General features: G+C 38.9%; 1 protein-coding gene across 3 annotated transcripts in view; it reads right to left on the bottom strand.

Annotated features, from left to right (window-relative positions):
• Positions 1-12,016, bottom strand: part of fbln5 (fibulin 5) — a 70,635-nt gene that overhangs the window by 3,451 nt on the left and 55,168 nt on the right. For all 3 annotated transcript variants that reach the window (XM_008113184.3, XM_062968169.1, XM_008113312.3), the window contains exons 8-10: positions 7,353-7,472; positions 3,220-3,346; positions 461-653 (exon numbers count right to left, since the gene is read on the bottom strand). In XM_008113184.3, the coding sequence (XP_008111391.1) occupies positions 461-653; positions 3,220-3,346; positions 7,353-7,472 (440 nt within the window). The remainder of the gene's footprint in view (positions 1-460; positions 654-3,219; positions 3,347-7,352; positions 7,473-12,016) is intronic.

Below are 12,016 nucleotides of genomic sequence, written 5' to 3' on the forward strand. Positions count from 1 at the left end.
TGTGTGCCATGTGTTTCTATTCCCCTTTGGTACCTCCCCTTTTTTACCTTGGGGAAACATATACTACTTGCAGGACACAGGAAAAGGAACCAAATCCACAGAGCCAGTGATGCACTTGACCTATGTTCCAACCAGGCAAAATGAGGGAAGGTACAGGGTAAAACATGTAGCATGCCCACCTCCCAAAAACCGCTTCATTCCACTCCGGACCTGTTTAATGTTCACAAGTTTAGGGGGTTGAAAGTGGCATTTCAATCTCACAAATAATAAAAACCTTGAGTGTGAAATCCATGCAAGTGGAGGGAAGACTGTACTGTTTGGCTACTGAGGGACTAAGCAACACAACACTGCCTGCTTATTGCTTGATTTTATGTTTCATACAGCGTTTGAAAAGAAAGATTGCCCTAGAATAAGCAAATAAATTGATAAAGTACAAGATCCAATTCCAAATCACACTCACCCGCATGTAAAATTCTCTGCCTTCATTTCCTGATTTGATCTGGAAGATATAATAGGCACCAGGGTAGCGGGAAGTGGCTTGCATTTGAAATATATCAGAAGGCACTGTTCGTCCCGATACGTCCATGTCTCTGTACAAGATGGTGAAGGGCTGATCTCTACAACCAGGATTCTCAGCTGGGCACATACAGTGACTGGCAGAACAAAATGATCAGCATTATTTTCATTATAATTAATTTTTGTTATCATTAACAACAAAGTTCTGTGGTACCCTCAATTGCAATTCCACACATGAAAATTCCTCTACAAAATGGCTAGCAGATGTGTGAGACTCTTATTCCCATCATCACAGCTGGCAGTACGATTGCTCAGTATTATGGAATCATGGGAGCAGAAGTTTGATCAGGTCTTCAGTCTTCTCTGCCAAAGGGTACAGTTGTCTTTCTTACACTACAAATCCCAGGATTCCATAGTATTGAGCCATGACAGTTAAAGTGTTGTTAAAATGCATTTACGCTACAATGTAGGTGGATACAAAGTTATTATGTCATGCTTTTAGAGATGAGTCCATATTTCATAAAATAATGATGTTGAATCAATTTCTGCTATCAGCTTTAATTAACAAGTTTATGATCAATATTACTGTATCTCAAATAGGTTATATTCTACGGTTTTTTCTGATCTAAACTAATGCATACATGTAATTTATTTTAAGGTTTTTAAATGACAATGCATTGTTGGGAAGAAAATCTTAGATGTATGATTAATAAGCATTTTATTTATTACTCTAATGATTATAGTGACTTTACGTTCTTAGTCACTGACAAAATCTATTCACATAAATACAGATGATTTGTTTGTAACAAGTTACTGCTGTACAAGAAAGCTGGGTAAATGTTCCTACTGGACAACTGTAAGCCTTCAGGGGTTAAAATCAGTTTGGATTTGACTGCTCTGTGCTTAAGATTACTTTTAAGGAAACAAATCTTTTATCACATTCACCTGCCTAGCCTTTTGATCTTGATGATTGGAATGTTTTCTCTTTCAGTATCTTGGTTTTTTATTGTAGTTTGAAAGGAGAAAGTTTTCTGGTATTTCTTCCTTTAGATGAAGTTTAGAATGTTTGGAGCAGCACTGACATTCTACAAATATCTCCAGTCCATGACTTTTACATCCAGGGCTTGTGGATGTCTATAGCTAATGGGATTGAGCACAATGTGCTTGATTTTAGGATTTCAGTGTTATATATGAACTCTAATTTATATACAGTGTTCCCTCGCTCTTTTGTGGTTTACTTTTCGTTCCCTCACTGTTTCGTGGGTTTTCAATAAATATTAATGTAACCATTTATGGCAGTGTTTTCGCTGTTTTGCAGGTTTTTGCGGTGTGCAAAGGGTTTTGGAAGGGGGGAGGGAGAAATAAAGGGAGGGGAAGGGGAGGGAAGGGTTGGAAAGAAAAAAGTGTTATTTAGCTTCCATTCTTCTTTTCTGCCGGTGTACTGTATATTGTAACTGCTAAAATAAAGTACAGACTGCATTGTAGTAAGTGGTCTGTGGTTTGCTCTCCTCCACAAATAGAATAAATATAGTGTCCCTACTTTGCGGATTTTCACTTATTGCGGGTAGTCCTGGAACGTAACCCCCGCAATAAGTGAGGAAACGCTGTACCAGTATTACATTAATTCTAAGAACCACACTAATTTCAGGGCCAGCAACACACACATAAATGTTATTTATCCATATGATATATTAAAAAGCACCTGCAATTCAAAGCTCGCCTAGGTTTTCAGGATGTTTATATGGGGAAAAAAGTGCAACTTAGAATTTTTTTTTCATGTCAGAAAACAAGCTTGCTCCCTCCTACCTATGATTTTCCCTCACATATTTATACATAGCTATCATGTCTGCTCTCAGCCTTCTCTTCTGCAGGTTAAATATGCCCATCTCTTTAAGCCGCTCCTCATAGGGCTTGTTCTCCAGACCCGTGATCGTTTTAGTTGCTTTCTTCTGGACACATTCCAGCTTGTCAACATCTCCCTTAAATTGCGGTGCCCAGAATTGGACACAGTATTCCAGGTGAGGTTTGACCAAGGCAGAATAGAGAGGAAGCATAACTTACCTGGATCTAGATACTATACTCCTATTTATGCAGGCCAAAATCCCATTGGCTTTTTTTGCCACCACATCACATTGTAAACTCATGTTTAACTTGTTGTCCACAAGGATTTCAAGATCTTTTTCACACGAACTGCTGTCGAGCCAGGCATTCTGTATCTTTGCATTTCATTTTTTTCTGCCTAAGTGAAGTATCTTGCATTTGTCCTTGGTGAACTTCATTTTGTTTGTTTCAGCCCCTGTCTCTAATCTGTTAAGATCGTTTTGGATTCTGCTCCTGTCTTCTAGAGTATTAGCTATCCCATCTGCATTTGTGCTCTTTCCATTTTTGTGTGGGCCCTGCATCTCCAACTCCAGCAAATATGAATCAATTACTGTATTGTGAGAAAACACTTTTAAATCACAGTTATATAAAACAAGGCCAGCAATATCTATTATGACTTAGAAAATATGCAGTAAGCACATGCCACATGAAAAAAGCAAATGCCCTATTCTTCTAAGACAGTAATTCCCAACCTACAGATGTTTGGACTTCAGCTTCCAAATTTCCTAATGGCTGGTAAGCGGGCTGGGATTTCTGGGAGTTGAAGTCCAAAACACCTGGAGGACCAAAGGTTGGGAACCACTGTTCTGAAATATTACTTACTTTTCACTGATCAAGAGATAAGGTTCTTCACATCTTACTGGGTCTAGGCATTTGAATCCTCCTTGAATATTGAAGCACGTTTGCTGCAAGTTGCAAGTGTGATTCCCAACTTCACATTCGTTAACATCTGAAATAGAAAATGTTTTTCAATCCTGTATTTTAATATTCACGCATATTTGCTGCAGTTGCCAGTGTGGTTTACAACCTCCCATTTGCTAACAACTAAAATGGAAAAAATGGTGTTTTTTAAATAAAAAAACCATGTATTTTAATAAATAATTTAGCAATTTATTATCAATAATAAAACTATTACTATAAATGAAACCATAAAAGTAGGGTTGCCAAACTGAAAACTAGAGATGCAGTTGTGCAGAAGCAGGAATTTCAGCAGGTACTTGTCATGCATCAAGTAACAAGAAACACCTGCTGAAATTTCTTGTTATATACAGCCATTAAAGGTATAGGAGTTATCTCCAGTGTTCGCTTTGGAAATTCTAGTTTAAAATTCTGCAAGACATCTTCTTACATATAACATAGTATGCTATGGTTGTCAGAGCATTGGCCTAGGATATGGAAGACGTGGGTTTAAAACTTCATGCATTGTAAAGTTCAGTTATATAATTAGAATTTTTCCAGATAAAATAAAAGATCAGACAAAAATAACAAAAAGAAAGGAAAAAAAGAGCGAGAAAAAAAGAAAGAAAATAGAAAAAAATAAGAAAAAGATTGTAACAGCTATAATAATATACTATAAGATAGTGCTATCTCACTCTCTATAAACTATATTATATACTTTCTGATTGCTACTAGTTCACTGTTGTTAACCACTATCAAGTTGGCTTTGACTTATGGCAATTCCATGAATGAGACCTCCATGCCACCCTGTCATCAACAGCCCTGCCCAGGTCTTGAAGACGTAGGCCCCTTCCACACAGCTGAATAAAATCCCACATTATCTGCTTTGAACTGGGATATATGGCAATGTGGACTCAGATAACCCAGTTAAGAGCAGATATTGTGGGTTATTCTGCCTTGATATCCTGGGTTATATGGCTGTGTGGAAGGGCCCTCAGAGACATGTCTTCTTTGATTGAATTCATTCATCTGGAATGAGGTCTTTCTCTTTTCCTACTGCCTTCTACCTTCTCAAGTATCATTGACTTTTCTGGTGAGTCATGTTTTTGTATGATATGGCCAAAGTATGACAGTCTCTTTTTAGTCATAATTGCCTTCTAGGGAAGAGGTCAGGCTTGATTTGCTTTAGGGCCCTTTTATTTATCTTTTTACCTAATAGTAGCCTCTTGTTTTGAATACTGGTTATGCATTAGGGCAATCAAATGTATGGCACATCCATTCTGTATGAAGAACTGAACGTCCCTTTGGCTTAAGTCCAGTTGCATCATTAGTCACAGGACTACTTCTTCTTGTCCTTTGCTATATCCCAGTAACTCATTGAACATCTGTCCTGGAAATCTCATCTTCTAGCACTACCTCTTGTTTCATTTTTGTTTCATTTTTGACTATCTCATTGTAGGGTTTTCATAGTAACATAATTCAAAAGGGAGTTAGCATGCTTCTCTCTCAATAGTACTAACCAGCATTAACTATGGTGCCACTGCCATTTTCTCTGATATATCCTCCACCAGTAACACATACCCTCCACTAGTGCTGTTACCCAGGAACTGGTCTGCTACATTTTGCCTGGTTCCTCTTCAAAAACGTGTGTGACATGGGGGACCCTATCAGCAACAGTGCTACCATTAGCACAGCCTGTTGCCTGATAGGATCATCCAGTCCCACCAGCAGGGAAACACAGTATCATGGGGTGGGAAGGATATGGTAGAAAAGAGGGGTATAAAACAGCCTTTTGTTGCATAAAATTCAGTTGCTTTTATTTTAAAATGAGAAGGAATGCCAAAAATGTATTAAAATCAGTTATGAGAAATTATGCAACATTTCTCCCCAATCTTCTTGTCGGATGCCAACAGCGTACCAAGATCTGGTGGACTGAAAGGAAAGGGAGTAATAATTATTTACTTGCTAATTTTCCATGGCAACTGACTGAATAGCCCATAATGACTGATGGTGGAAAGAAGATTTCTAGAATAAATGGGAGTGGCAGAAGAGTAATATTTTGCACAGAGACAGTGAGCTTAGAAAGGGAAGGAAATGTAATAAGTGAACAGAAGAGAGTCTTACAAGATCCAGGTGGAAGTTGCTTGCTTTTGAGGAAAACCAATCCTGTCTTAATGGTTAATACTATCTGATTGTTTGGTTGCTTGCTCTGCCATGATCCACTTCTATATTTATGCAAGGAAAAAATCTTATGAAAATGCCATAATTCCCAAGTGCTTTCTCTCTCTCTCCCATCCAAAAGGAAATTAAACCCTCCAGCAACTGCACCTGAGTTGCTTGGACAGTGAAAAGCACTTCGCATTGTGGCAAAAACACGGTCATCCCCAGCTAATACTATTTTATGTTTATCCATTACTTGTGAAAAATGAGTGTGAAGATTGATGGGGGAAAATGAGCTTTTATCTTTCCAAAATATCCACTCATACATGCCATCTTCCATTTGATTTTATTATTTGGTAAGATAGTATAGATTTGGCCCAGAAATAGAAATCTGCATTTTAGTCTGTTTTTTGCCACATCTGGCTTTGAATGTATCCAAACAGAAGGAAGACAGGGAAACTTTACATGGTATGCATACATTCGTACAATAATATGGAACAAACTTCTTATATAGTTCATTCACACTGGTTCATTCCATGTTACTGTATAAATGGCCACTCCAGAATGTACACTCCAGCAACCACTTCCATGACTGAGGCTGTAATTTTCATCACATTCATGTTTCTCTGTTTTTGACATGTCCTTGCATGAGCCATATATTGCCTACAGAATTAAGCTTGTGTTGATTGTTCACCCATCATACCAATGTACCAGGCTGGTACAGGAAAATTTACCACTTGAGACAAAGAGCATGGTCATGGCTCATCTCAAGTTCACAAGTAGTACTGAGAGAAGCAGATACTGAAACATACGTTATTACTGCTGCTGGTGCGGTGTTTTCTATTACACTAGTTGAAGCTTCACATGATGTGTGACTTACATAGCTCTCCCCTTCATTAGAGAAAAATAGCAAATGAATTCAAAAGAAACAACAAGTAGTGTTCCAGTGCTCCCTACATTGTATTTGAGTTTGTCACTTTTCAAACTCATGGTTGAATCATCAGCCTAGGTGACTTATCTACACAGAGTCCATTTCTTTTCAAACTCTGGATGCATCTGCACTGAAGAATTAATACAGCTTCATTCACATCTTGTTAACTCATGGCTCAATGCTATGGAATCCTGGGATTTGTAGTTTGCTGAAGCACCAGCTCTCTTTGGCAGAGAAGACTCAAGATCTTGTAAAACTACAAGTATCATGATCTTATAGCCTGGGCTTTGGCAGTTAACAAGATGTCAAGCTGTATTCTATAGCAAATATATACCCAAGGAAATGAAGAAGACATGCTGATCTTGACATAAAGGGCTTAGGAAAATCAGGAATCTCTTGCACACAAAGCCATAGAAATATTTAAATAAACATGTACTATACCAAGTTTAAATCCTGTATAGAGCACAAGGGAAGGAAAACCTACTGAAAAGGAAGCAGAAGAGCAACAGCTTGGTTCTGCCAATAGTAAGTCAGTCAATACCTTTTTTCAATTATACATGCCAGAGGGAAATACTCATAGATACATTAAGAATAGTGTCCTAGACTTGAACCATGGTTTCTAGCTAAAGTATTTTAATGCTTTCACAGCTGTCCAGAGCTCAGTAGTAAACAAGACCATGTTTAAATACAGTAATCTCTTTCTATTAAGTTCATTGGGAGGTTTGTCACTTTGCAGTTAAAGTAGGAAAAAGGATTGTCATGGGACCTGTTGTGTGACCTTTAAGTGCACTGTAGAAGGGTTGCTTATGCCAGAAAGCCTGTAACTTTTAATGATACTGCTCACTAGTTGCACAACAGCTCTAAACATGTGCTATTATTTCATCATTATTTTCTTTCTTGAAAAATCGCTAATCCACCTTCTGTTTGTTCGTTTGTTTTCAAAATACAGCTGGTTAAATATTCTTACCCTGGCATCGGGTGTCATCAAGGAGAACATAGCCAGCAGGACAAAAGCAGTAGTAACTGCCTGGCTGATTGACACATTCATGCTGACAAAGAAATTCTGAAAAGCTGCATTCATCCATATCTGCAAATTTAAAAATAAAAGGGTTAATTATTCATTCATGACAAGTTCTTTGATTATTATAGACCAATGTTTCCCAGACACTGGTCATCTGGATGTTTTTGACTTCAGCTCCCAGAATCCCAGAAGACATGGCAATCAGGACATCTGGGAGTTGAAGTCCAAAACACCTAAAGGGCCAGGAGTTTGGGAATCAACCCCAGCAAATGAGGAGACCTGACATCACTTGCTATTCTTTGGTGGTTTCCCATTGCATTCCAAGATCAGACAGGATCTGATGCCTCCAGGATATTTAGGCCCTGGCTCATACCTACAACCCCACATACGAATCACTCATATTTTTGTGTTTACCAATCTTCCCAAAGAACCTGCTTCTTTAATGACATTTAGAGACCTTTTTGTGCCAGAGTAAACATTCCCCCTCCTATCCTCATATTAGAAGTAGATTGTGTAAAATATGACCAATGGCATTATTATGCTAGGCCAATAAAGTATTTCGCAACATGGGGATGATGAAGCAACCTTCCCAAACTTTTGATTGAAACCAGATTTACATGCATGTTGTTTGACACATTTGAGTAGATATGTTCCTTAAGATCTTCATATCACAATAGTAATTCTAGCACTAAAACGAAGGCAAGTTGCTTTATACTTTGGTCTCTTTTGAAAACAATTGAAGGATAGAGGTAGCCAAGATAGTAAGCCACCTTCTTTTTACCTCAGCCTCCTGGACTTAAGCCTGCTTTGCCGAAGGTTATTCTACTAACTAAAAAACAAGTAGAAGGGAACTCAAAGTTAATCGTTATCAGCATACCATGCTGGAAGCACTGTAGCCAAGAGTGCAACTAATTAAATCCTTATTCTTTTACTGGATCGGCACAAAAGGGATAGGTAGATTAATAAGTGTGTATGTGTATTAGATTGTAAACATGTGATCAAAACGTGTGTCTTTAAAAAAACAATTTTAAGTATAACAAGAACAATTACTGTATATCAACCCTTGGGCTGAGCCCCTAGCACTGCTCACCTTTTCTTTCTGCACTCTTTGTGAATATTAAATGAAGTCAGACAAAAAAAAACATAGCTAGTAATGATTTGAGCCAAGTTAATAAAACTCAATAGTTTGATCCTCAGATGATGTGCCAAAACTCAGTGTTTGGGATGAGATATATGTACTCTCATTACAGGAAAAAATGCTACTGTGAAGAGATGAAGACCAAGACAAAAGGCAGCTGCACCTTCTCAGATGCTGGCTCTTTGGTGTTAACTTCCTTCTTAAAAAATGACCCAAGTGGTGCTATCCGGACCCAATGAATCTCGTTTCCACATACCATATGTTCCTTTTACTGTTAGGCAGTATTTCATCTCATGAAGAATATTTATTTTTTGAGAGCCTGAGGAAATTTTTCATTTAACTAGGCACAAGGGATCTTTCCAGAACACAAACAGGCTTAACTAGTCATTTTCAAATTAAACCAAATGTGTTAAGTGTTAAAACTGAAACAAACATAAAAGCACTAGCTACAGTCACATAATCTTTATTGCAGCCATATGCTTGACATCACTGACTGCTGTCATTATGGCCACTACTACGGATATATTTGTGTGTTCTCCATTTGCTGTAGCCTATCAAGCAATCATAAAACCCCTGGCTATCTGATGCAGTCCAAATTAACAGCTGATTCAATGTTTCAATGTTACTAAAAGAACAACGTCCTTCACCAATACACCAGAGGGCAGCAGACTAGCAGAAGGGATGAGCAACAGGTCACATTTAGGTGCTATCACACTACATTGTTATAGAGCTATGATTCCACTTTTACTGCCATGGTAATTTTCTGTAGAATTCTTGGGTTTGTAATTTAGTTGTGCCCAAAAGTTTTTTTGGGTGAGATTCTAAATCCTCAACCACTAAACTACAAATCCAAGGAATCTAAAGCATCTTGCCATGTTAAAAGGAATCGTGCTCTTCTCCACAAAGCCCCAGAGTGTTTTGTGAACAGCTAATAAGGGCCCATCCAAACAGGCCCATATCCCGAGACCTGCCCGGTTTTACCGGAAGCATCCAAATGATGCCTTCAATAAAACAGAATTAATTCGGAACAAACCAGGGTTTTCCTGGTGTGTTCTGAATTAATTAAACACCTGGTAAGATCCGGATCTTATGGTAAGATCTTCATCTTACCAGGTATGGCCCCTGTGTGGATTGGGCCCGGGGACTGCATCATGCAATCCCTGGGTCCATTCCACACAGTGGTTTTTCAGGCTCCAGGAACACAAAAAAACAAGAAAACATCCATCCCCTCCCCCCTTCCTGATGTGAGGAAATGATACGCCAGGAGACGGGGGTGGTAGTGGTGGTGGCTAGGAGGAATTTCCCTTGGTCTCCTGGCACATCATTTCCTTGCATCAGGAGGGTGTGAGGAGGAACATAATGGAGGCTAGGTAATTTTTTTTATTATTTACAGGTAAATCTGGGAGGCTTTGGGGTGGCTGCATGCCATCCCTATTGTTATTGGGATGGCATATAGCCATCTTCCCCAGGAAAGTGTTTTTTTGTATGTGGGAGTGGGGACAAAAATCCATACCAATGCAGGATTTTAAAATCCACTTTAGGGCGGATTTTTGGGGTGTGTGGAAGCGCTTTAAGTGAAACCTGCTGGAGAATATAGGGATCTTATGCCTTTAAAAGATGTGTCAACTTACATTAAGAATCAAAGGCCTGTACAAATGTAAATATATTTGTCTGTGGTTAGATAGAGAATAAATATGTGTGTGAAAAGGCAACTCATCCTCCTATGGGAGTGAATTTCACAATTTGGCTCTCTCTTTCACATCACAAAGCAATAGCTACTTCTTGCAGGTATTCGGCCACTGAATTACAACAACCTGTTCCTGCATACATGCTCCAGAATTGTGGCACAAGTATGGGATGGAAGGGGATGGGAGATAAGAAGGAATATGCAGGAGTCTACCAGACCCTAATATTGGCTGTCTGATGTGCATCACTCTGCTCAATGACAGGCTCAGCCCTGAAGTCCAAGTTCTTCTGTCTGTTGCATGTTAAGATGGACGTGACTTCAACATATTTATTTGATAGTATATTTCACAGAAACTAATGAAGCTTTAAATTTGATAAATAATGCCACAGTGTAAACTAATTTTAAAATCCCAGGACTTTACGTCTGTGAGCCCCAATTCCACTGCTATTCAGTGCATGATAGAACCTGCTCATGCTTTGATTCCAGAACATCCACTTCAGGGGGCCTCTGCCTTACATGGCCTCTTTTGGATGCTGTCTGAAGGAGCTGTGATTATTACATAAAAGAAGCACAGTGGTTGGCAGGGAGCTCATTCACCTGACCAGAGTGGCCCATATACAGCTTCCACTCAGATCAGATGATTTACCATATAAATCCTCCAAACTATGAGTTTTGACCCACCCATCCTCCCTAAGCTTTGTTGGGCAATTTTATATATTGTTAATTTTTCACAACTTTGTGGAGGTGGTTGGCATGGATCATGGATTTAGGACTGAGTGACTAGTGTATGCTAGGAATTGGTGGTGTGGACTTTTTTCTCCAACTCTGACTAAATAGTTTGAAGGCTTTGTAGAACACCAATCTGATGAGAGTAGCAACTGTAATTATATATTTTGTAATATTTAGCCGCTCTGAGTCCCCTTGGGGAGAAGGGCGGGGTATAAATGCATGTAATAAATAAATATTTATTATTTATTTATTACATGCATTTATACCCCGCCCTTCTCCCCAAGGGGACTCAGAGCGGCTAAATATTACAAAATATATAATTACAGTTGCTACTCTCATCAGATTGGTGTTCTACAAAGCCTTCAAACTATTTAGTCAGAGTTGGAGAAAAAAGTCCACACCACCAATTCCTAGCATACACTAGTCACTCAGTCCTAAATCCATGATCCATGCCAACCACCTCCACAAAGTTGTGAAAAATTAACAATATATAAAATTGCCCAACAAAGCTTAGGGAGGATGGGTGGGTCAAAACTCATAGTTTGGAGGATTTGAGTCCCCTTGGGGAGAAGGGCGGGGTATAAATGCATGTAATAAATAAATAATAAATATTTATTTTTTTGCGTTAGGAGCGACCTGAGAAACTACAGTCGCTTCTGGTGTGAGAGAATTGGCCGTTTGCAAGGACGTTGCCTAGGGGACGCCTGGATTTTTGATGTTCTTACCATCCTTGTGGGAAGTTTCTCTCATGTCCCCGCATGGAGCTGGAGCTGATAGAGGGAGATCATCCACACTCTCCCCGGGTTGGATTCGAACCGGCAACCTTCAGGTCACTGCGCCACCAGGGGCTCAATTTTGTAATGTGTGGCTGCTGCTATCTTGAATCACACCACATATTTTTGATTTAAAAAAAAATGGTTATGGAGCAAAATCTTTTTATGACATCAGGTGAGGGTTTTTTAAAACAAAAGATTGTTTCTTGAACAAGTTGCCACTAGCAGAAATTTCAGCCCCCCTGTTTTGGCTGCTTAATCAATTGTAATAGGAATACCCATT

Source organism: Anolis carolinensis, chromosome 1 (assembly GCF_035594765.1).
Source record: "Anolis carolinensis isolate JA03-04 chromosome 1, rAnoCar3.1.pri, whole genome shotgun sequence".
Lineage (NCBI taxonomy): Eukaryota > Metazoa > Chordata > Lepidosauria > Squamata > Dactyloidae > Anolis > Anolis carolinensis.